This window comes from Oncorhynchus gorbuscha, linkage group LG13 (assembly GCF_021184085.1).
Source record: "Oncorhynchus gorbuscha isolate QuinsamMale2020 ecotype Even-year linkage group LG13, OgorEven_v1.0, whole genome shotgun sequence".
Lineage (NCBI taxonomy): Eukaryota > Metazoa > Chordata > Actinopteri > Salmoniformes > Salmonidae > Oncorhynchus > Oncorhynchus gorbuscha.
The window spans coordinates 45,680,381-45,706,707 of NC_060185.1; the positions used below are offsets into that span (position 1 = coordinate 45,680,381).

The following is a 26,327-nucleotide window of genomic DNA, read 5'->3' on the forward strand; positions in this document are numbered from 1 at the left end:
TTCTCCTCTTTCTCCTCCTCTCTTCTTTATCCTCTTTATCAACTTCTCCTCTCCTCTTTCTCCTTTCGTCTTTCCCCTCTCCTCTTTCTCCTTTCGTCTTTCCCCTCTCCTCTTTCCCCTCTCCTCTTTCCCCTCTCCTCTTTCTCCTCTCTTCTTTCTACTTTCCTCTTTCTCCTTTCCTCTTTCTCCTCTCTTCTTTCTCCTCTCTTCTTTCTCCTCTCTTCTTTATCCTCTTTCTCAACTTCTCCTCTCCTCTTTCGTCTTTCCCCTCTCCTCTTTCTCCTTTCGTCTTTCTCCTCTCTTCTTTCTCCTTTTGTCTTTTCCCTCTCCTCTTTCTCCTCTCTTCTTTCTTCTCTTTCTCCTCTCTTCTTTCTCCCTTCGTCTTTCCCCTCTCCTCTTTCCCCTCTCGTCTTTCTCCTCTCCTCTTTCTCCTTTCCTCTTTTTCCTCTCTTCTTTCTCCTTTCATATTTCCCTCTCCTCTTACTCCTCTCTTCTTTCTCCTCTTTCTCCTCTCTTCTCCTTTCGTCTTTCCCCTCTCCTCTTTCCCCTCTCCTCTTTCCCCTCTCCTCTTTCCCCTCTCCTCTTTCTCCTCTCCTCTTTCTCCTCTCTTCTTTCTCCTCTTTCTCCTCTCTTCTTTCTCCTTTCGTCTTTCCCCTCTCCTCTTTCCCCTCTCCTCTTTCCCCTCTCGTCTTTCCCCTCGCCTCTTTCCCCTCGCCTCTTTCTCCTCTCCTGTTTCTCCTCTTCTTTCTCCTCTCTTCTTTCTCCTCTCTTCTTTATCCCTCTTCTTTCTCCTCTCTTCTTTCTCCTTTCCTCATTCTCCTTTCGTCTTTCCCCTCTCCTCTTTCTCCTCTTCTGTTTCTCCTCTTCTTTCTCCTCTCTTCTTTCTCCTCTCTTCTTTCTCCTTTCCTCTTTCTCCTTTCCTCTTTCTCCTCTTCTTTCTCCTCTCTTCTTTCTCCTCTCTCTCCTGTTTCTCCTTTCTTCTCCTCTTTCTACTCCTCTCCTCTTTCCTCTCCCCGCCTCTCCTCTTATATTGGGGAGCCTTTTGGTTTTCCTTGAGGCAGCTGGGATTTTATCCCCATGTGCAGGTATGTATATTGTGGGTTTGTGTGGTTATGTGATTGTATTTCCGTGTGCCAGTGTGTATATTGTGGTTGTGTGTGGCTGTGAATGTGTTCATTTGTGTGTTAGGTGATTCAGGACCACACTGTCTCTTGGGAAGGTTTTCCATGTGTCATCAATCCCACCTCTCCCTCTCATGACACACACACATAAATGTGTCTCCTCTCCCAGGTCCATGGCCCCCACTCTTTCCTTGCGACCCCTTCATTGTAAATACCCCGTCCCCCCATCCTCACTCCTCCAACTTACATCCCCATCTCTTTCCCAATACCTCTTCAGCTCTTTCTCTTCCAACGTCTCTCCCCCAGTGTCTCCATGCACTGTGTATGACACCTCTCTGCCTTTCCTGGCACCTCTGTGCCCATTAACCCCCCCCCCCCCCCCGCCCACAATACAGTACAAAGACAGCAGACTGTGTTGTCACCCCCTACAGTACAGTACAACACCACACAGACAGACACTTAATTCTCTTCTATAGTACGTCTCAGCATCTATAATTGGTCCCGTGCATGCACAAAGAGAAATGGAATTTCCCTCCTGGCACGTGGAGCCTTTTGGATCCCAGTGCCTCCCCCATTGCCTTTCCTTATGGCCCCATTCTTGACTACAGCCAATGACACTTTTATAGAGCTCCAGGAAGTTTGGATGTTACAGCTTTACCAGGCCAATTTGATGGATTCCCCCCCCCCCCTTATGGAAGTTCTCTAGGGGATTGATGGCCAGAAAGGAGCAGAACACAGGATCATTCTAGTCTCTTGTCTCTGATTGCTGACATCACAAGGTCGATGTCAACTGCCCCATGCCATGCCGGTTAGTGTCCCTGTTACACCAACCTTTCCCTGGTGGCGTCGCCACATTGTCTCCCCGGTAGTTGCTCACGTGTAGCACGTTACTGAACCACACAGCTGTTATTTTGATGGAGCGGCTGCTTGACGTAGTTAACCAGAATTGCAACTTCTGCATAAACAGCATCCTTTCATAAAACGGGCCTACATAGGCCAACAGATGTTGACCCTAAGTCAACCCGGCTCAGAAAACTGTCCATCCCACCCAATTGAAAATCTTCTAAAATCATATTTTGTGTTCGTCGTTGGCCACAGCAGCACGGCCGTGTCCGTCTGCTTCAAATAACTTCCGACGACTAGTCCAGATCATAGATAAAGTGTCTGCTATGAAATGACACATATTACATCTGTATATTTAGATGAACATTTAAATCAATGAGGTTTTAACCTTTGCTCCTCTGAACCTACTGAGTCTACTGTAATTCACCATGACTCAACAAAACGCTATGTATTATCTGCCCCTGGTCAGCTGACTCGACAGAAGAATTTTGTCTCTGACTAGACTTCTGAGGGTCCTACTAATTTAGTGGTTGGAACGACTGAGTGTTCAGCTCATTAATTGAGCGCCAAGATAACAAAAGAACAACTGTTGCACGGCAGGACCATGAGCGAACGGAGACAACGTACCGGGTGCCCTACATACAGTACAGCAGCTTATACTCCACCTCTGGACTGGATCTCTTTAGACTAACACCCTTAACCTCTCTTGACCAAACACAGTTTATTCTATGTGCCTGTGTGTATGTTTCTGGGCGACTGTAGGAGTTTGTCTATGTGTGTTAGTGTGTGTTCCACATGCGCGTGCCGTCCCCCTACCCAGCGTTTTCCATTAGGATCATGGGCTTGTCCAGCCCTCCCTCCCCACTCCCTCCCTGACACAAAAGAAGCCCTTTGTTGTCTGAGAGAATAAGGAGGTGGCAGGAGAGAAGAGTCTGGACTGTGGCCCACTATGGGCTGCTGGGCCTCTCTGATCCAGGGGGAACGTGGAGTCAGCTGGTCCTCTGACAATGGCCGCTGCCCGCTCTGCCTCTGGATGGACAATGGAATGGGCTCTCTGTCGCTGACGCACGCCCCCATTGTTGTAGCCCCCCCATCCCCCTTGCCTCCAAAACGGACCCCATCTGTGACCCTGTCAACTGTTGAACATCCCAAGGTTGCCTCCCCTCTCCCTCCCCACACGCATACTGTGTGTTCAAGAGTACATTGTGTGCGTGTGTGTGTGTTCAATTGTTCAGTAGGTTGACCGTTTCCCTCATCACATCCTTGACACAGATTCCAGGGAAGTTTGATGAGGTCATAAACACTGCGCTGTGAATTGCGGTGTGAATTTGCTTATCTGACCTTAGAGATCCTTTTAATTCTCTATTTGGTTAGGCAGGGTGTGTCTAGGGTGGGAAATCTATGTTTTCTATTTCTTTGTTGGCCTGGTATGGTTCCCAACCAGAGTCAGGTGTCTATCGTTGTCTCTGATTGGGGATCATATTTAAGCAGACTTTTCCCACCTGTTGTTTGTGGGATCTTGTTTTTGTGTAGCTGCCTGTGAGCAGGCCAGAACGTCACGTTTCGTTTTCTTCTGTATTGTTTTTGGTGAGTTGCATATTTATTAAACATGTTGAACTCTAAGTACACTGCGCCTTGGTCCATTCATTCAGACGAGTGTGACACAAGATCCCACTACCCACGGACCAAGCAGCGTGCCCACGAGGAGCAGGGATCCTGGGCCTGGGAGGAAAGCCAGGAGTGGAGGACATCCTGGACGTGGGACGAAATCATGGCAGGAGACAGAAGCAGAAGCCATGGAAGCAGGCTGAGGCAGCGAAGGAGCAACAGCGACGACGCCGGGGTTCGCGGCCACAAAGACAGCCCAAAGGACTGGTGGGTGGGGGGGGGGCACACGAGACAACCTGGGAGGAGGTAGAGAGGTGATCGGTCGACCCAGGGAGAGTGCCAGAGGCCACCTGGGAGTCAATAGAACAGTGCGAGGAGGGATACCGGAGAATGGAGTTGGTGAGAAGTATGCGGCAACGCAGGCGTTTGGAAGAGCGGGTCACCAGTCCGGTGCAATCTGTGCCGGTCCCACGCATCAGTCCTCCAGGCAGCTGTCTATTGTTGTCTCTGATTGGGGATCATATTTAGGCAGCCTTTTCCCCACCTGTTGTTTGTGGGATCTTGTTTTTGTGTAGCTGCCTGTGAGCAGCCCAGAACGTCACGTTTGCATATTTATTAAACATGTGGAACTCTAAGTACGCCGCGCCTTGGTCCATTCATTCAGTCGAGTGTGACATTATCTAAAACCACAATCTCACAAGTCCAATGTTACCTAGTGATTTTCCCCAGGATCACTTTGTGTGTTTTTGGGATTGTGACATCAGTTATCTCAAGTTATTCGAGCTATAAGCTGTCAGCTCAGATGGTAGAGCTGAGGAACCTATGGCAGTGGGAAGAGATTTACAACAGTTCAATTGTTCTATTATTGGTTCTAGTAAATTTAGCTAGCTAGCTTTCTGGATAGCCAATAATTGTTTGGAATCCTATCTTGAGTCATGCCTATAATTTTGAGATGGGACATAACGACCAGCCAGATGGGACCAGTCGGCTGGAATTGTTAATAGGAATTATGCAATTGTTAATAGGAATGAACTATAACGGCTCGGCTGACATCTGCATGGTTCTGTGGATTGGATCTACTGTATGTGTCAGGTTTCAGGTGAGACCCAAGTGCGGACTGTGTTGAAGTAACAACAGGGGCAGGCAAACGACAGGTCAAAGCAGGCAGGGGTCGATAATGCAGAGAAGTGGCAAAGGTACAGGACGGCAGGCAGTCTCAGGGGCCGGCAGAGTAGTCAGGCAGGCGGGCTCAGAGTCAGGACAGGCAAGGGTCAAAACCAGGAGGATGAGAAAAAGAGAGACTGGGGAAAAACAGGAGCTGAGAAAACGCTGGTTCACTTGAACAAACAAGATGAACTGGCACAGACAGACAGAAAACACAGGTATAAATACCCAGGGGATAAGTGGGGAAGATGGGTGACACGTGGAGGAGGGTGGGGATAAGAACAAGGACAGGTAAAACAGATCAGGGCATGACACTATGAGTTCAACAGCGTAACAGACACTTGATCAATCAATCAATCAAATGTATTTCTAAAGCCCTTCTTACATCAGCTGATGTCACAAAGTGCTATACAGAGACCAGCCTAAAACCCCAAACAGAAAGCAATGCAGGTGTAGCTGCACGGTGGCTAGGAAAAACTCCCTAAAACACCTAGGAAGAAACCTAGAGTGGAACCAGGCTATGAGGGGTGGCCAGTCCTCTTCTGGCTGTGCCGGGTGGAGATTATAACAGAACATGGCCAAGTTGTTCAAATGTTCATAGATGACCAGCAGGGTCAAATAATAATAATCACAGTGGTTGTGGAGGGGGCAACAGGTCAGCACCTCAGGAGTAAATGTCAGTTGGCTTTTCATAGCCGATCAGTGAGTTCAACAGCATAACAGACACTTGATCAATGAGTTCAACAGCATAACAGACACTTGATCAATGAGTTCAACAGCATAACAGACACTTGATCAATGTGGTCAACAGCATAACAGACACTTGATCAATGAGGTCAACAGCATAACAGACACTTGATCAATGTGGTCAACAGCATAACAGACACTTGATCAATGAGTTCAACAGCGTAACAGACACTTGATCAATGAGTTCAACAGCATAACAGACACTTGATCAATGAGTTCAACAGCGTAACAGACACTTGATCAATGAGTTCAACAGCGTAACAGACACTTGATCAATGAGTTCAACAGCATAACAGACACTTGATCAATGAGTTCAACAGCATAACAGACACTTGATCAATGAGTTCAACAGCATAACAGACACTTGATCAATGTGTTCAACAGCATAACAGACACTTGCATTAGAATAACAAAGTTCAGAGCATGATAGTTAAGCTGACTGCAGAAAATATACTTTGGAGTGGATGACTGGAATTGGAACACAGTCATTTTTACTGGATTTTACGTGTATGATTAGACTCGTGGTGGTTTTGATTAGAGTCATATAAACCTTTTGTTTAACTAGGAATAGAGCTTTATCTACTATGGCCACATTATGGTTTTGTTTTTTAGTAACTGTTTTATGGAAAAGGAACACATCAGTTGATAAAACTGTACATCGCTATAGAAAAGTACAGGCTGAGCCTGAACTGTCAGGATTTGGCCAGGGTTGTTCCGGTTTTTGGTCACTTGATGCCCCCATTGTGCCTTTTGACCTTTTGTTTTCCCTTGATCCCCATTATTATTTGCACCTGTGCCTCGTTTCCCCTGATTGTATTTAAACCCTTTGTTTTACTCAGTTCTTTGCTCTGTGTTTGTATGTTAGCACCCAGCCCTAGTACTCTGAGAACTCTTGTTGATCCCGGTGGACTCTCTTGTGAAATTCTGTTTTTTGTTCTTGTTTGTTTGGTTTTTTTTGAGTATCTTCTGAGGCTTTTTGTGCTTTACCTTCCACCTTGTGGATTTACCTTTTTTGTCTTGGAGGATTACCTTTGTTCTTGTAGGATTCCTTTTGAGGTTGTGGAGTTACATGTTTTCCTGAAGAACTTCACTTTTTACTTCATTAAATACACCGTCTCAAGTACTGCTGTGTCTGCCTCATCTTCTGGGTTCTGCCGACTATTCGTGGCTCAGTTGGTTAAGTGACTGTTTCTCACTCCGGAGACACTGAACTAAGTTAAAAATATACAACTCAAGGCTATGGTCAGTGAAAAATGCACATCTTGTGCAATTTTATTTCGCTCACACAAACAGGCATACACTGACACAATCACACACAGACACACAGAACAGGCACACAAAATGCATGCCCATGCGCACATACACACACACACTCTGAAGCAGCTGTTCTCTCCCGTAGATGTGTTCTGTCAGCGAGGAGGTTGGTTTCTATCCGTCGGCCGTGTCAGATAGCATAGCTGAGCTGAAAGAGCTCTCGGACGCGACCGAAATGTGCCAAATTACAGGGTCATAATGATGCACCAGGAACATTGTAGAGTGCTCAGAGAACACCACAGTACACACTGTTGTACAAGGGGGCTTGGGGGTGGCTGCTACGCTTCACGCTTCAGCAAAGTCCCTCTAACCTCACTGTAACCTCAGTTAACCAGATGTTGCCCCCCCCCCCCCCCCCCCACACACACACAGACAAACACTATTAGAAACAACACATGGAAGGTTTTGTGGGGGAAGCAAAGTTAAGTCTTACCACAATTCAGGAATTTCCCAGCAAACAAGCGGTGGAGCCAAGAAGATATATATGGGGTAGACCCACAGGGCCGAGTGGTGTTGGGAAGAATTCTGAAGGATTCATCGTAGCGCTTACAGGAAGAGACGTGGCTTTTAATGAGGTAATACAGCACTGGAAACAGGCCCTGGAAATGAAATGGGGGAGTTGGGGTGAGATAAAAATTTTTTTGAGGACATGGCTTGGAATAGCTCCAGGACAATTTCTTCATTTCTCATGGCTGCAAAAAGTCCAAAACAGATCATTGAACTTGGCTAATGAAGGTAACGTTGGATTTCCATCGCAGACTTGAACCATTATGATAGATGGAGAGAGGCCTATGTGGCCTGCGTCATGCCAACACAAACACAAAGACACGGTTCTTTGTTCCCAATATTGAGGCTTTTGATTTGAACTCCTACACAACCCACAGAAAGGTCTTCAGTTGGAGGACAATGACAGATTAGAGGGATTGCTTCATTCCCAGTAGATGAAGGCCTTTCCTTGCTCTGTCATGCTGTGGAATTCTTGGCAAAACAAGCAAGTTAGAAGAGTTCAAACAGAAATGTCAAATTTCGGTGTCAAGAACATTTCTCTCCGATACTGGACTTGGACTACCCTAATCTCTGCCACTCGCCATACTTCCTCAATTATGTTTTGGCAGTGGAGAAAGTGACGGCCGGGGCAGGTGCCGAGGAAGCGAGGGCCCTGTCTCCCGGACATAAACAAACACCTCACATCGACTTTAACATGAAGCTCTGAACCTTCCATTGTCCCAGTCTGTAATCCACAGATATTTTAGGATGACTTCCATCATTCCTGTTCCCAACAACTCTAAAGCTTCAAGCCACGGTGACTAATGCCCTGTGCTCACATCTGCAATCATGAAGTGCTTTGAAAGGCTGTTTATGGCACACATCAACTCTAGCTCAGCGTTTAACACCATTGTTCCCTCCAAGCTCGTCACCAAGCTTAGGACCCTGAGAGTGACACCTCTCTCCGCAACTGGATCCTGGACTTCCTGATGGGGTGACCCCAGGTAGTGAGGGTAGGTAACATCATCTCCGCCACACTGACCCTCTGCATGGGGGCCCCACAGGGATGTATGCTTCAGTGGTGGTCAGTGCCCTTTAAGATGAGGGAGGACAATTTATTTTTCATTGGATGACTCTCGTCCAAAATGCAGGTATGTTTACCCCCTGATCACGTGTAAACACAGTTCACCCTCATAACAGCCACGTTTTGTTCCTTCTCCTCTCTTCGCTTGTGGTCTTCAATGCACAACACATCAGCTGTATGTGACCAGGCGAAAAAACCTTTCCAAACCAAACCATATCATAACCGCTACACACAGCCTACATTGTTGTCACCATATTAGCTAAAGTAACATCATAGTCAGCACGGCTAATATAACTAAAGTAAACCTATTAGTAAACCTGCTACAATCATGCAGTAACGTTAGTATACAGTCAGTAAGCAGTTACATCGGCAGGCCACGGTGGCAATAAATGAGTAATACCAAAAGCTCCAATGTTGTGTGTTGTGTTGGAAAGTCATAGCCAGCTAGCTAGCATAGCATCCCTCCGTTTGAGCAGGGTGTTTCATTAGGCTAAACTAGCTAGCTGCATTTGCTAGCTAAGTAAGTGAAACTGAAAGTGAAAAAACATGACAATCTCTCTCTGTCTATTTCTCTCTTACTTCTCCTTTATTTTGGAATAAATACATTTCTTCAAAACTGGTCAACTATTGTCTTTCTCTCTATTTGAGTGAACTACTCACCACATTTTATACAATGCAGTGCTAGCTAGCTGTAGGTTATGCTTTCAGTACTATATTCGTTCTCTGATCCTTTAATTGGGTGGACAACATGTCAGTTCAGGCTGCAAGAGCTCTGATATGTTGAAGGAAGTCCTCCGGAAGTTGTCATAATAATTTTGTAAACCTACGGAAGGGGCTGAGAACCATGAACCTCCTAGGCTTTGCACTGAAATCAATTTACCCAGAGAAGGATGGAAGCTAGCTGTCGTCCGGATCCTCACTACTCTGGACGGTTCTGACTTAGAATATGTGGACAACTACAAATACCTAGGTGTCTGGTTAGACTGTAAACTCTCTTTCCAGACTCACATTAAGCATCTCCAATCCAAAATTAAATCTAGAATCGGCTTCCTATTTCGCAACAAAGCATCCTTCACTCATGCTGCCAAACATTGCAGTCTATCACAGTGCCATCCATTTTGTCACCAAAGCCCCATATACTACCCACCACTGCGACCTGTACACTCTTGTTGGCTGGCCCGCGCTTCGCACTCGTCGCCAAACCCACTGGCTCTAGGTCATCTACAAGTCTTTGCTAGGTAAAGCCCCACCTTAACTCAGCTCACTGGTCACCATAGCAGCTCCCACCCCATTGCACGCGCTCCAGCAGGTATATCTCTCTGGTCACCCCAAAAGCCAATTCCTCCTTTGGTCACCTTTCCTTCGAGTTCTCTGCTGCCAATGACTGGAACGAACTGCAAAAATCACTGAAGCTGGAGACTCATATCTCCCTCACTAGCATTAAGCACCAGCTGTCAGAGCAGCTCACAGATCACTGCACCTGTACATAGCCCATCTGTAAACAGCCCATCCAACTACCTCATCCCCTTACTATATTTATTTATTTATCTTGCTCCTTTGCACCCCAGTATCACTACTTGCACATTCATCTTCTGCACATCAATCACTCCAGTTTAATTGCTATATTGTAATTACTTCACCACCATGGCCTATTTATTGCATTGCCTCTCTTACCTCATTTGCACACACTGTGTATGGACTTTTTCTATTGTATTATTGACTGTATGTTTGTTTATTCCATGTGTAACTCTGTGTTGTTGTATGTGTCAAACTGCTTTGCTTTATCATGGCATGGTCGCAGTTGTAAATGAGAACTTGTTCTCAACTAGCCTACCTGGTTAAATAAAGGTGAAATAAATCCAAAATAAATCAAAATAAAACACCAAAATAGTGTGTTTAAATCAGTTATTTGGTGACGTGGTTATATTTAGCATAGTTGTATCTAAAATTATAACTTTTTAAATGTTATACAATTGACATTTTTATGAAATTCACTGAGGAGGATGGTCCTCCCCTTCCTCTTCTGAGGAGTCTCCACTGGTGTGCTTAGTCCCCTCCTGTACTCTCTGTTCAAGTTTTCTGACAACATGACGGTGGTAGGTCTGATCACCAGTGATGATGAGACAGCCTACAGGGAGTAGGTCAGTGACCTGGCAGTGTGGTGCCGGGACAACAAACTCTCCCTCAATGTCAGTAAGACCAAGGAGCTGATCGTGGACTACAGGAAAACGCGGGAGCACGCCCCCATCCACATTGACAGGGCTGTAAGGGAGCGGGTTGAGAGCTTCAAGTTCCTCAGGGTCTAAATCACAAAGCACTTAAAATGGTCCACACACATGTGCACAGCCCTAAGGAGGTGGAAAAGGTTTGGCATGGACGCTCAAATCCTCAAAAAGTTCTACAGCTGTACCATTGAGAGCATCTTGACTAGCTGCATCGCCTCTTGGTATGGCAACAGCACTGCCCTCGATTGCATGGCGCTACAGAAGATGGTGCGGACAGCCCAGCACAACACTGAGGACGGGCTCCCTACCATCCAGTACCTCTATATCAGGCGGCGTAAAAGGAAGGCCCGGAAAAATCGTCAAAGACTCCACCCACCCACACAAGCCGTAGACTGTTCTCTCTGCTTCCGCACGGAAATCATTACCGGTGCATCAAGTCTGACTGAACAGCTTCTATCCCTAAGCCAATATACTGCTAAATAGAGAACAAAATTTTTACACAGACTATCTGAGTTGACCCTTGCATTTATTTATTTTTTTGCACTGTCTCTATGCACTCACGCACACTGATGCTCCAACACACACATAACATGCACACGCATTTATATGGACTCTACACACACACACACACACACACACACACACACACACACACACACACACACACACACACACACACACACACACACACACACACACACACACACACACACACACACACACACACACACACACACACACACACACACACACACACACACACTTCCAATACTCTACTCAGCACAGCAAACTGGATGCAGTCTATCACAGTGCCATCCGTTTTGTTACCAAAGCCCCTTATACCACCCACCACTGCGACCTGTATGCTCTAGTCGGCTGGCCCTCGCTACATATTCGTCGCCAGACCCACTGGCTCCAGGTCATCTATAAGTCTATGCTAGGTAAAGCTCCCCCTTATCTCAGCTCACTGGTCACGATAACAACACCCACCCGTAGCACGCGCTCCGGCAGGTATATCTCACCGGCCATCCCCAAAGCCAACACCTCCTTTGGCCGCCTTTCCTTCCAGTTCTCTGCTGCCACTGCCTGGAACGAATTGCAAAAATCGATGAAGCTGGAGACTTATATTTCCCTCATTAACTTTAAACATCAGCTATCTGAGCAATCGATCGCTGCAGCTGTACATAGTCCATCTGTAAATAGCCCACCCAATACCTACCTCATCCCCATATTGTTTTTATTTACTTTTCTGCTATTTTGCACACCAGTATCACTACTTGCACCTCATCATCTGCTCATCTATTACTCCAGTGTTAATCTGCTAAATTGTAATTACTTTGCTACTATGGCCTATTTATTGCCTTACCTCCTCACGCCATGTGCACACACTGTATATAGACTTTCTTTTTTTCTATTGTGTTATTGACTGTACGCTTGTTTATTCCATGTGTACCTCTGTGTTGTTGTTTGTGTCGCACTGGTTTGCTTTATCTTGGCCAGTTCGCAGTTGTAAATGAGAACTTATTCTCAACCAGTTTACTTGGTTAAATAAAGGTGAAATAAAATCAAATATAAAACACACACACGCACACTCGCAACATACAATCTTAATTTATGCTGCTGCTACTGTTTATCATACATCCTGATGCCTAGTCACCTTACCCCTATACATATCTACCTCCATCACTCCAGTATCCCTGTCACTTTACCCCCATACATATCTACATCCATCACTTCAGTATCCCTGCACTTTGTAAATATGGTATTGGAACTGACCCTGTATCATAGCTTCTTACTTTCTTGTGTTTTTCTTATTTCAAATGTTCATTTCTTGTGTGTTTTTGTTCAACCTCATGTGCTAATTTGATATCGACCACTGCATTGTTGGGTTTAGAGCTTCCAAGAAAAGCATTTCGCCGTACTTGTGGTACACGTGACATTAAAACGTGAAACTTGAACGCCGCTCCTAAAGACTTCCTGTCTGCCAGCGCCACAGCCCTGGTCCCCTTCCTCCAATGCGCATGCTCAACACAGTGCTATAGAACCAGAGAAGAGCACATTCTTGTTTCACAGCCAAACATTACATATGTTCTGTTTCCTCCGTTGTTGTGTGTGTGTGTGTGTGTGTGTGTGTGTGTGTGTGTGTGTGTGTGTGTGTGTGTGTGTGTGTGTGTGTGTGTGTGTGTGTGTGTGTGTGTGTGTGTGTGTGTGTGTGTGTGTGTGTGTGTGTGTGTGTGTGTGTGTGTGTGTGTGTGTGTGTGTGTGTGTGTGTGTGTGGAGAAAGAAAATAATTCTTCCATGCGGCTGTGTGTGCCCTCCTCCCCTCTTATTTCCCAAACAGCATCTCTCATGTTTCAGCCATTTAATTGCTTTGGCTACAAGTCCCCCCCACCCTCCCCCTCTCCCTTTCTATGCTTTCGTCTCCGAGTGAAAGGAGCGGAAGGCACTTCAGTGCTGATTAAAGTCTGCTTTTGGCTTCACTCTGTCTAAACCGAAGGGAGTGGGCTTCACTGGACTGGAATCATAGCCTGAGAACAGGCCCTTTTGAATTAGAAGCTCCTGCAACTCTGGTACTTTCTCAGGTATTTGCTCTGTGTCTTTGTTTAAGAGGCCTCAGAAGTGACACCCAACCAGTAGAGAGAATGTATCGCCGTAGAACATCCACTGTGTGTCGTGTAAAAGTGATTTAGAACAGCCACCTGAAAGTGGTGAACGGTGAAAGAATACATTCCTACAGTCTGTTAAAAGATAGAACCCGAGTGAAGTCATGCTCTAATTCTCTGCTAGTGCACATTGCAGAGGCCTTTGTTGTATTCCCATCAAAGGGACTGTGTCATTTGGGTCCAATTCAGATTTCCACTGTAAATTGGGGTCCAGTTCAGATTGACTTAGGTACACACTCTCTTGTGGGCAATAGATGGAAAATAAGTTTCTTTGCAGAAATAACCATACTTTCATCGCAGTGCTGTCTGCCCTACAGTATGCCCTACCGTATGTCCTATGTTGCACAATGACAACTGTATTTTGCAAATTTCTTTCATTGTTGTGATGTTTTGGTTGATTGTCCTTTACAGGTTTCCACTTCCTGTGACACCATCACACCATGCCTGAGGGGGCGGGCCGAGGCAGCCAGAGAAAGCCCAGCAACCAAGGTCAGAGGTCAACACGGACACTGTCACACCTGTGACGTTATTGTTGTGTGACGTCAGAGTATTCTAGTCAATGTATGCAAAAAATGAATGTACCTACTGTAAATTCATATTTACAATGTCTTTATCTTGTTTGGTTATTGTTACCTCAGCAGTTTCACACTGTAGCTACAATACAGTTAAAGATGCACCCCGGGATCTTAAGCACAATACATTTGTAACGAGTTGCACAAATTGGATTCGTAAAACATATCACCCAAAATGGATGACGTCGTACACAATTGGATGACATCGTACACTAAAAAACGGGGACCCGTTTTGGCTCTTGAGCACCACTTTCAAAACTACTGGCTGAAACTATACAAACGTTTGAGAGTGCATCTTTAATGATAAAGGAAGAGCTCGGTAATGAGCTAGCATTATGAAGTGTAACATTGTAGTTCTTGTAAACGGGATAGAATTAGAGTGCATGTTCTGTTTCCTGTATGTTTCGTGGCCGCTCGCAAAGTATAATGTTCAATAATGTTTTGGGGTAAAAAGAGAAGAAATCTCTCTATTCAGATTATACAGAAAGAAATAGGCTACAGAGCCCAAGATAAGGGTGTCCAGTTAGGATAGGAATGACAACATGTCCAAATTGTCAAATTGACTAGAGGGAAGTGGTGAGTCTATGGGAGGGCACTGCACGTGACTATATTTAGGCCTTAGTCTGCCCCTCTCCCACACCCCAAGTTTTCCCAACAAAGAGAGTGCTTATATTAACGGAGTCGATCGTGACTGAAAATGTTGTGCAAATGCACATACAATGTGAATTGTTTAAGGGTGTTCACTTCTCATTGGAAAGTCCGCTGTAAACATAGGGAAGTTGGAAGGCCTTAGAGTGGCCTAGCTTTGGCTCAGCGCTGTGAAGGTTCACAAGATCAGATTCATGGGATTTATTGTACTGCATTGCAGGGTCATTTATTCCAACATAGAAAATACTGTTTCACATAATGATAAGTATGTTGCACTGCATTTATAGGTATTTTAATGGATTGGTTTTTTCACCCTTTATTTAACCAGGAAAGCCCTTTAGTCGTTCCGGGGTCCGCTATAGTTTCACTCACTTCACGGGGTCTCCTTATATTATGTATTCTTTCAGGTTACTAGTACAGTCTCCTAACTCATTTGTACCGTCTAAGGCTTTACCTTTCACCGACTGCCTGTCCCTCAGGTGTATTTAGCTCAAGTGAGAATGTTTGTTTTGCAGAATGCCCAGTGAGTTTCATCTAGATTAACACCCAGAAACACAGCGTGTTCGTCGTACTCAGGGGGCCCAGTGGAGGCCCACCAGGCAGCCCACTGTGCTTTATGTCAAACACATCTCACAGAGACTCAGCCAGAGGAAAAGAGAGCTACTTTGTTGCCCTTTGAGCACTAGGTCAGTGTGACTTTGCCAGTTTGTGGTTAGTCGGACTCCCTACTAGTTTGTTGTTGCTGATGTTTTGGAATCTGCAAATGACCCTTCAAAGTCCAGTTAACGCGTCTCTCATTGAGCTCATTTACACTTTCCCCTTGTCGCCCCTAGCAACAGCACCGAAGTCAAGCGTGTTCTCAGATAAAAACAGTGTGTTGTTGGTCCCGACCACATCCTCTGGTGGGTTGTCAGGTGCAGGCCTCATTCTACACACAACAGTCCGTACTGTTTTTGTCAGTTAGCAGAAGATCATCTTCCCCCAAAACTGTGTCATCTGTTTACTTTCTCTTTCCCAATATCAGACCTCAGGATAAGACCAAGATGCTGACAGTTCGAAGTAACAAAAGTTTATTGCAAAAACAGGGGGCAGGCAAACGACAGGTCAAGGGCAGGCAGAGGTTGGTAATACAGAGCGGAGTCCGAAAGGTACAGAACGGCAGGCAGGGTCAGGGTTAGGGCAGGCAAAAAACTAGAAAAAAGGGACTTGAGAGAAAACAGGAGGACAGGAAAAACGCTGGTAGACTTGATGAGGCAAGACGAACTGGCAACAGACAAACAGAGAACACATGTATAAATACACAGGGGATAATGGGGCTGATGGGCTACATCTAAAGGGGGGTGGAGACAAGCACAAGTATAGGTGAAACAGATCAGGGTGTGACACTCAAAGCCCGTATTTGACACACACACACATCTGACTTGAAACTCCCCCAAATAACCAGTATTCTAAAACACCAAATAAGGCGAATGCAACATGAAAGGCCAGCATGTCCTTGTGGTTTTCTCTGCATGGTTCAGAGCTTTTTTTCAGTTTCAGAAAGACCAGAAAATAGCAGATGTGCCAAGCTCTCACCTCCTGTCTGCCCTTGCTTCATAAGTGGCTTGCACCCTGACGTGTACTAAAACAGGAAATCTAAAAAATACTCTCTCTCTCTCTCTCTCTCTCTCTCTCTCTCTCTCTCTCTCTCTCTCTCTCTCTCTCTCTCTCTCTCTCTCTCTCTCTCTCTCTCTCTCTCTCTCTCTCTCTCTCTCTCTCTCTCTCTCTCTCTCTCTCTCTCTCTCTCTCTCTGCATGTCTCTCGCTACATGTCTCTCGCTAACACTGACAGTTTCTGTCTCTGTAGTCTGTACAGTCAGACTCACAAAGTGCCCTAGACAGGCCATTGCCAGATGAACGAGGTGAGATGGTGGTGTGCTGTCGGGGAAAAAAAACTATCTATTGTAGTAACTGATATTTGAGTTGGAGTGTGGTTGACGTAACTGAGTTTGGTTCAACACCGGGGCGGGCGGTGGATCCAGGCCAGAGGGTTCAGTGTGGGGTGTGGAGTTGGCTGGTCAGTGGTCTGAGAACTCTGCCTGAGTGGGACTGTCTGGGAGCCGAGCCCAAGTGTGTCAGTAGCAGCAGCAGTGTGGTGAATCAGTCGTTGGTTTGGATCCGGTAGATTAAACAGGCTGACCTCATGCATTCTGGAGGGCAGGGGAGAGGCTGAGCTCACTGTTTAGCAGGTAGGTGAGTGTTGCTGTTTGCTGGAGTAGGTCTCTAATGGGTTATAACCATCAGTAGATGAAGGCATGCCCCTTTTGGCACTGCAGGAGACTGTTAGTACTGGTGATTGAGTTAGTGGGGCTGTCCTTAGCCCTCATCGGAGCATTACTGGATACATGGAAATAGTAGACTGTTCAAGGCCTGCACTGACCAGTGTGCATAAGCTTTATTTTACAGTAATATTTACCTGATTTGACTTTCTGGTTACACGGTCAATTGTTATTACACAATTCTGACCGAATAACTCATTTTTGTTTTTATGACATTAATGGTACTGTTCACCATTTTGTAGCAGGCAGTCAACAATACTGTGTTTAACTATTATATACTGTGCCAGAAAGTACCCATTGCTGCCACGTAATGTCTTAGCAAATACTAGGGAAATGGCAGCTGCAACAAATAAACCACCGTTTATAAACTGTGTGGTTCCAGCACTGGACGCTGATTGGCTGACATCCATGGTATATCAGACCGTATACCACGGGCATGACAAAACATGTATTTTTACTGCTCTAATTACGTTGGAAAACAGTTTATAATAGCAACAAGGCACCTTGGGGATTTGTGGTATATGGCCAATATACTGCAATTGAATATGCCTACCATGGCGCAGCTTTTGTGACACGTCAAGTGTTCCACTTGAGCCCACATGGGTCTCTTGAGTTGATTTCATTATACTCGTACGACTCAATTGCCAGTTTTCCCCCCCAAAATATGTGATTACGGTGACATTACTGTATAAAAAATGATTAGTTGAATCAACAAAATCCTACTCATGCTAGTAGCCCAGATTGGCTACACTCTTAGAGAAAAGGGTTCTACCTGGAACCAACAAGGGTTATTCAAAGGGTTCTCCTATAGGGATAGCCGCAGAACTTTTTTAGGTTGTAAATAGCACCTTTTTTTCTAAAAGTGTTAGTTTTTCTGAATAGGAGTGTTGGAAACCAACAGCTACCACCCCAGCTTCAGGTTGAGGATAAGGACAATGGGTCAGGTATCATCTTTGACTAAAGCAATAAATATAGCAATGCGTATGCCCATGGAAACTCTATCCATATACACATACTGCAAGGTTATAGTCTGTGTTAGCCTCGAATGAGGTCATTCCCAATTGGGCAGCCACTCAAATGGAAAACCACTCAGATTGGTTGTGAAAAATGTCTGCAATTAGAAAGTATAATATGAGTTTGGAGCAATTATACTGATTAATCCATTTTTCAAAATATAATTATTGGTTAACGATGCATCTGCCCTTTTGCACTCAAGTGTCTTAACATAAATATCCAATGTGTTTATGGGATAAGGGCTATTTGACCTCATTTTAACCCATTGTAAAAACAAAACAATGAAAAAAAGTAATCGAATCCTTGTTTTATAATACAACTCATTTTAATAGGATAGCTTATCATAATTTACCTTTCTGTTTCCCAAAGTGCAAAGATTTTTTTATGCACAGTGAGTCTCACCCGGCATCTTACTAAATAGATCACCACCAGTCAAGCATTCACATCTATGTTTAGCTGGAGGGCATATTCTGCTGTCTTTCTCTTTTTCTCTACTGAAGCCGTCCATATTTTCCATCCATATAAGACTGGAGTCATTCTACTGCTTTTCTTGGCACCAGGCCAATGTAGATAAACACTGTCCTTCAAGCAGCTCATGAGTTGGCTTAAATCAAATTCGGGACAATTCATTCGGCCAAAATGCTTTAGAATCTTGTGTGAATGCCCTCGAGCAAGGAAACCATAGTGAATGTCTACAACAGCTAGCTAATGGTTAAGTGAAGCTTTTGATAGATGGGGGTGCACACCACGGTCACAGAGGCACAATCATGGTTCATTGCAATTCATAGAGATTCATGATTACTTGGTGGAATATGGGTAACATTTGAACAAGAGAGGAACAATCCATAGAGGTTCTAATGAAGATTACGTAGCTAAATAAGGAGTTGTTGTTGTCGTCGTTTAAGGGTTAGTGAGCTAGCGAGGCAAGTACCAGTCGTCTGAATTGAGCAATTATGCCACAGGCAGTTATGGATTGTCCCTCTCCGTTGGCCCGAGAGGGCAGCCATTGTAGCACCACCACTTCTAACATTTTGCTCTCAACACAGTGAAAGTCTTTTTTTTTGTAGCCCGGGCTTATCTCATGCTCATTTACCGTGACAACCAGTCTATTTTCTCTCCAATGGTTTGCTTTCAGACAGAACTGTTCTCTGTCTAGTGTTCTGTTCCCTGTGTTTAATTGGCCTTGCCTGACAATGCTGAGATGGTCCCAGTAAAGGGAGTCACTGGGACCGCAGTGAATCTACTCCACCGACCGGCGGATAAAGCTGGGGGGGAAATTGGTCTTTCTGTTTCCTGTCTGCCCTGATTTGGCTTTGTGTGTTTTTGCATGAAAGTGCCGGAGGTTGCCAGAACAAGAAGATTGTAGCAACCAAACTGTGAAAAAAAAGAATTGTTCTCGTAGTTACACCTTTTTTTGACACCCCTTGGTTCCTGCATGGCAGCTTTGTGGTCATGTTCAGAGGAACACAAAGGAAGCTGTTCAGTCAGCCTGTTCTGAAGTTCATGGCAGAAATCAACCTGCACATTAGTCTTGTAGTACTGTAAGTCTTTTGTCTTATTGTTCCCCAAGAGAAGAAGTGTTCTGGCACCTCTTTCTGCTGATGGTTGGTTGGAATAGTTTGTGTTGATTTATGTTGACATGACATTGACTGTCTCATCCTTTTCTCTCCTCCTTTTCCCCATCTTCTCCCTTCTTCCCTCACCCAGCTGCCAAGCGCCCCTCCTCCGTGTCCTCCTTGAGCAGCATTGTGGGTAGGATGGCTTCGTCGGAGAGCGCCTGCCGCGGGAGCTGCACCTCGGTCAACACGGTGTGCTCGGACAGCGACCGCACGGCCAGCCTCAGCTCCTCTGCCTCCTCTGCCTCCCTGCAGGACGTACACTCTTCCTCCTCCTCCTCGCTGCCCTACGGGGCCGTGCCTGCCTACCCCACCTCGCCGCAGCGCAATGGCTCCGACATCAGCCTGGACCTAACCCCTCTCTCCCTGCTCCCAGCGGGGGTAAGCCCTGCCACTGCCGCGTCCCCGCCCAAGCTGTCTCGCTTGCAGAGGGTGGCTCTGGAGATAGTGGAGACGGAGCAGGCGTATGTGAGAGACCTGAAGAGCATTGTAGAGGTAAGAAAGAAGTCGTCCTCTCCCCTTTCCTCCCCTCCTCTCATTTCCTCTCCTCCTGTCCTCAGTACTGTCTGTGTGTCTCCTCTCTGAGATCTGGCCTGCTGCTGGTACTGGGCTGAGGGCAGCTACACCTGGCCAGTAAATCTAGCTACGGGAATTACTACCACCATTCCTGGTACTTGGCACCATATTGACATGGAAAGAATAGGGTTTAAGGTTTACATATTGGCATGTATACAGTTTACAGTATACATATTGAGTTGATTATTTCTGAATTGGAAATAGCACAATGCCTAATGACTATAATGAAACTGGAACTCATGGATACTGTAGTTGTGTCAGCAGTTTTTACAACCCTTTTCTACGGAAGAACTCCTCGACTCTCCCACCAGCTTCCTATTAGTAAAATGTGAACAATGCTTTCATCCCCTCCTCGTTCAGTGGCCATCTTCGAGCCCTGTCTGGCCTCCCCGTGTGTCTCTGTGGCTACTTCCATCAGTGGCCCAGGTGGAACGCGAGGCGGGCAAGAGGAGGGCATGGCACAGGATGAAAGCAGCAGTAAATCCAAGTCATTTCTTCAAAAGGATGTTTCATACTCCTATCCGACAGGGTCAGCTGACTTGTGACAATGAGGAGTCTGTGACTGATCACTCACACACGCTAACGTATGCTCGCATACGCACACACATACTCACACTCACACACACTGATACCACACTTTCACTGGCTGTTGTCATATCGATCCCGTTAGCGGGATCTCAGCCCTAAGAATCAAGAGAATCAGGAGTCTCTCCACGGGATTGAGGAGGAAAAGAGAGGAAAGACAGCCTTAAAGGAATAGAGGAAGTGACATCACTTTGATGTCTCATTTTTGTTTTGGCCAGCGCTCCCTTGAAAAAGTCATGTGCATCTCTTTTCCTGGTTTAGTGTTATGATTAGGTTTAGGTTTACGTTTAGGGTTAGGTTTAGGTTTATGTTTAGATATTGTGTAGAGGTTAGGCTAAAGGTCCATTTATACTTGATCTGAAAATGTGGTGGAGGCGCCGTATGTGTGATGCAATTGCGGAGCTTCCAGAGGCATGCAGAGACCAAATCAAGCTCCGTACCACATCGCCGTGCACCTCTCAAATTGTGTAACAATGCGGAGAGCTCTGCATTGACAGGATTGGCTGACAGTAGGTGAGGGTGGGAGGCCCTGTATGAACACAAACTCACTTCCTTGACAACTTCCTTCACAACAGCTCTGCTCCGTTAAGTACAAGAAGTATGAAAGCCCTGACGCTTGCGGAGGCTGCGTTGCAGTAAATGCTGCAAATCAAATCAAATCAAATGCCATTGGTCACATACACATGGTTAGCAGATGTTATTGGGAGTGTAGCGAAAATGCTTGTGCTTCTAGTTCCGACAGTGCAGCAAAATCTAAAAAGTAATCTAACAATTTCACAACAACTACCTAATACACACAAATCTAACTAAAGCAATGGAATAAGAATATATCCATATAAATATATGGATGAGCAATGACAGAGCGGCACAGGCAAGATGCAATAGATGGTATAAAATACAGTATATACATATGAGATGAGTAATGCAAGATATGTAAACATTATTAAAGAGACTAGTGATCCATGTAATAAAGTGGCCAATGATTTCAAGTCTGTATGTAGGCAGCCACTTCACTGTGCTAGTGATGGCTGTTTAAAAGTCTGCTGGCCTTGAGATAGAAGCTATTTTTCAATCTCTCGGTCCCAGCTTTGATGCACCTGTACTGACCTCGCCTTCTGGACGTACGGCCACTTCATACATTGGATTGACTGTGCAGAGCCTTTAAGGGTTATGGTGGTATAAGGGTTCAGGTTAGGGGCATGGCTAGGGTAAAGGCTCATGGATAGTTAGTTGAACAGTTTGTTGATAGCTACTCGATCATCTTTAAACAACCTTTTTGTTTGTATTTTCTTTTTGGTTTTATTGTGAAAGCCAACCTGATGGACCTGGGGCTAGTGTTGAGGTGCAAGACAGTGTGGTTCATGCAGGTCAGGTCGGTGCTGGAGTGATCTGATTAAGGGGTTCTGCCTCTGCTTTGATGTGGAGACAGAGAGGGAATGTTGCCAATGGCACTCATTAGCAAGTGGAAGTCAGCAGGTGGTGCAATCAGCACTCTGGGAGAACGGGGCTGAGAGCAGGGGGTTAAATGTGCATCTGTGTGTGTGTGTGTGTGTGTGTGTGTGTGTGTGTGTGTGTGTGTGTGTGTGTGTGTGTGTGTGTGTGTGTGTGTGTGTGTGTGTGTGTGTGTGTGTGTGTGTGTGTGTGTGTGTGTGTGTGTGTGTGTGTGTGTGTGTGTGTGTGTGTGTGTGTGTGTGGTTACGAGAGAGGGGGGAGTGGGAGAAAAGAGAGAGGAAGAGAACATTTCTTCAGGACATGTGATGATAGGTGTGTGGGGTATGGGTTAGAATGGCTGAAATGGAACCCTTGTTCGTTTTGCTTGACAGTTCTTTTGAAGTTCAGCCTTTACGAGCCAATAAAAAGAGCAGGCATTTGACTGAGCTAGCCTGTGCAGGGATGCCTTCCAGATCAAATGTCCATACATTTGTTTTTGCGGACAGGGATTTGGGCCAGACCACGGCTGTTTTATCGATCTGTGGGCCCCTGAGTTGATGGAATGGAGTTCGGTGTTGGCTGATCCAGAGTGCTGACTGTGTGAGTTGCACATGTGATGTCTATCGGCTCGAGCGTTCATTAGGCTCAGCCTTTACCAGTTATGGAAATCTGGTTTTGATCCAGGGATGATGTCAAAGTTGCTGGTAATAAGAACCAAGTATGATGATTGGAGTGTGTGTGTGTGTGTGTGTGTGTGTGTGTGTGTGTGTGTGTGTGTGTGTGTGTGTGTGTGTGTGTGTGTGTGTGTGTGTGTGTGTGTGTGTGTGTGTGTGCGTGCGTGCGTGCGTGCGTGCGTGCGTGTGTGTGCGCTCCCATATTGCTCCTATAGGTCTTGAATGTGCAACATACAGTGTTTTGGAAGACACAGGAAGAGAAAATGGGGAGAGCCGGCGCGAGCCGGGGAGAGCGAAGCCCCCTTTCATTCTAGCTGTACTCCTGCCAAATAGGACAGGAAATTGGGGGTGGGGGTTTGGGGGAACGGAGCGTTTTCAGCCTCTCTTTGGCTGTAACCCCCAGTTTGGGGCACATGAAGAGGGGATGGAGGGGCCCTCGCAGGCAGCACAGAGGGACAAACTCCTTTCTCCAAATTCCAACCTAGATTCTCAGACAAAGAGACCAAAACCTGCCGGCTGCTCTGGCCTCTCTCTCTCGCTCTTTCTCTCTCTCTCTCTTTCCTTCTCTCTTTCATTCTAGCTGTCTTTCTTCCTTTCATAGTGAAACATTTATCTCTTTCTCAATTTCTTCTGCCTTTCTATTCTTGTGCTCTCTTGCGTTTACCCCTCTTATGTCTCAATTTTCCCCCTAGTCTCTTCCTCATTCTTACTGTCTTCTCTCTTCTTCTGTCAATTTCTCATGCATCTGTCTGTCTCTCTCTCTCCTCCTCTTGCTATGGGCCCTAATTGCCCTCCCAAAGGAGTGTGCGTGTGTGTGTGCGTGTGCGTGTGCGTGTGCGTGTGCGTGTGCGTGTGTGTGTGTGTGTGTGTGTGTGTGTGTGTGTGTGTGTGTGTGTGTGTGTGTGTGTGTGTGTGTGTGTGTGTGTGTGTGTGTGTGTGTGTGTGTGTGTGTGCGCGCGTGAGGGGGAATTCTTGTTCACCCCTGACTGCCTGTAAGTCGACAGTAATTACAGTGCCAGTGTACCCTTGCCTTTAAAAGGTGATGAGTGTGACGGGAGCCCCACTTATTTTCGCCTCATTTTGCCCCACCTCGGCCTGTTCGCTTTCCGCAGAACCCCGGTGGCTCTGGAAACAAACACAACTGGAGACAAAGCAACAACATAAAACTCCACATTTTACCCTCCAGGAATGTACCCTAGGCGCCCTCCACTCTGCTCGACTCCGTCAGGTTTGGGGTCCATTGAAGCTCCCTTCCCAGTCTTGCCATCCCCACCTCGTACCGCCTCCCACCCCCCTCTCTCATGCATACTTTGTCTGTTTGTTTATTCACACCCGTTTATTTTTGCAGTCAAGTTGGCTTCATGTTTTTTTGTTTTTCTTTTTTCGGCTTGTTCTCGCTTGTTCTCGCTGGCCAGAATGGTAACTGGGTCTCTGGGTGGGCCGCAGCCACCCTCACGGCTACTCCGATCTCTCTGTTAAACTCAGACCAACAGAATGAACTGCAACCCTGGATAGGATCCTTTGTGGTTTCTCCACTGGGTTGGCATCTGGAGAGAGAGTTGTCTGTAGGATGTGGGGTTATCAGATGGACTTGTTGGCCACTTAAAAAGCCTGCTGGTTATAAGACTATTGGGCCCTGGAGGGCTCTGATAAAGCGCTGACAGCTAGCCTAGATAAGGCCTTTTAGCTTGACTACTGATCACTACATTGGTGGTGGGAGACTTGGAGAGTATTGTGCTCTGGGCCTGTGGATTGGCCAGCCACATTTTGAAGCCCCCTTCTTTCCTAAGGCCCTGAGCCCAGCTCGGAGTGGTCTCTCCCAGGATTCGTGGAGCAACGTGCCCTGAGGGTGTTGGTATTTGGGGATGTTAGTCTGTGTTTTTAGGTGGGACATATCATTTTTCTCATGAGACTAGAGCATGGCTTTATTTCCCAGGTCAGAGAGAGGAGCACGAAAGGAAAATACAAATATTGTAACTGTCAGGCCTTTGCCACTTTGTTAATGGCTAGGTTTGCTTTCTTGGGCTTCTCAGTGTGTTTACAATAAGGATCGGTGGAGGGCTTAAGTATACGAAGAAAGCCTTGATGATAATTCAATTACAAATGACCCTAAGACAGCTAACAGAGAATCATCTGGATGAAATGAAGGGACGACGCAGGGGAGGGACAAAGAAGGGACTTTTGTCCATTTCAGCAACTAGGCATTTTGTGTTATGAAGTCAGAAACAAATGAACATGAAGTATGAATGACGAGATTATGATGAAGATTGTATTTTGTCAATAAACATACTGACGTGCATTTACAGTACAGAATCACATTCACAGTATCTCTCTCTCTCTCTCTCTGTCTCTCTCTCTCTCTCTCTCTCTCTCTCTCTCTCTCTCTCTCTCTGTCTCTCTCTCTCTCTCTCTCTCTGTCTCTCTCTCTGTCTCTCTCTCTCTCTCTCTCTGTCTCTCTCTCTCTCTCTCTCTCTCTCTCTCTCTCTCTCTCTCTCTCTCTCTCTCTCTCTCTCTCTCTCTCTCTCTCTCTCTCTCTCTCTCTCTCTCTCTCTCAGGACTACCTGGGTTGCATCATTGACTGTGGGGACCTGCCACTCAAGCCGGAAGAAGTCAGCACTCTGTTCTGCAACATTGAGGACATCTATGAGTTCAACAGGTGGGTTAGTGTGTGTTTTCTCTGTCTCTGTCTGCTTACGTGTTCGACCTACCTCATCCTCACTGGTCACCACAGCTGTTAGACTGCATCAGCCCTGAACTGGGGTCGATGAGATGTGCCCTCATGCTTTTGTGTAGATCTTAGCATGTCGCGGGTAGGCTAAATCTTTCATCTCAGTGCAACGTCTTAATGGTGATCAATGTTACCACCTGTCAACGAAAATTGAATATTTTCCATTTCACTCGGCTCAATTTCACTCAGCTCTGATCCGTGTTAAATCCTACAACTATGGTGGTGAAATATCTCCTGCAGCTGCTTTTAAACCTTACCCTCCTTTCCCCTCTGTTTCTCCACTTGTCTCTGTCCTCTCACTCTCTTTCTGTGTCGAGGCAGCTTGTGTACAGGCTGCAGCCTGGGTGGCAGGGATGTACATTCAATGTGCTGCAAACACAATGGCTGGCCCACCAGACAGACAATGTGCAGACACAGGGGCAGAGAGAGTATGAGAGAGGCAGAGAGAGTATGAGAGAGGCAGAGAGAGTATGAGAGAGGCAGAGCGAGTATGAGAGAGGCAGAGCGAGTATGAGAGAGGCAGAGAGAGTATGAGAGAGGCAGAGCAAGTATGAGAGAGGCAGATAGAGTATGCGAGAGGCAGAGAGAGGCAGGCAGAGAGAGGCAGGCAGAGAGAGGCAGAGAGAAGAGGCAGAGAGAAGAGGCAGAGAGAAGAGGCAGAAAGAGAGGCAGAGAGAGAGAGAGAGAGAGACTTGGAATAAGGGATACTATCCAGCGAGCCCAGTTATGGTCACAGCAGCGCTCAAGGTTAAGGTATACATCTTCTGTCTTGGTTCACCAGATTTTGCATACCACAAAGGAGGCTTGCGATTGATTATATGTGTAAGATTATGTTCCGTACACAGTGGCACGGTAGCATATCTGAGCTGCACTCCGGCTAGATGTTTTCAGATTGCTGTTTACCCTGAAAG

The 26,327-nt window shown here is 46.0% G+C and overlaps 1 protein-coding gene across 6 annotated transcripts in view; it reads left to right on the forward strand.

Moving 5' to 3' along the window:
• The window catches only part of LOC123992993 (pleckstrin homology domain-containing family G member 3-like), a 61,695-nt gene that overhangs the window by 11,952 nt on the left and 23,416 nt on the right, over positions 1-26,327 (forward strand). For 3 of the 6 annotated variants that reach the window (XM_046294707.1, XM_046294709.1, XM_046294708.1), the window contains exons 2-4: positions 13,667-13,744; positions 19,514-19,917; positions 25,244-25,344. In XM_046294707.1, coding sequence (XP_046150663.1) covers positions 13,696-13,744; positions 19,514-19,917; positions 25,244-25,344 — 554 coding nt within the window. In that variant the 5' untranslated portion in view covers positions 13,667-13,695. The other 3 variants (XM_046294712.1, XM_046294710.1, XM_046294713.1) reach the window with 3 other exon arrangements.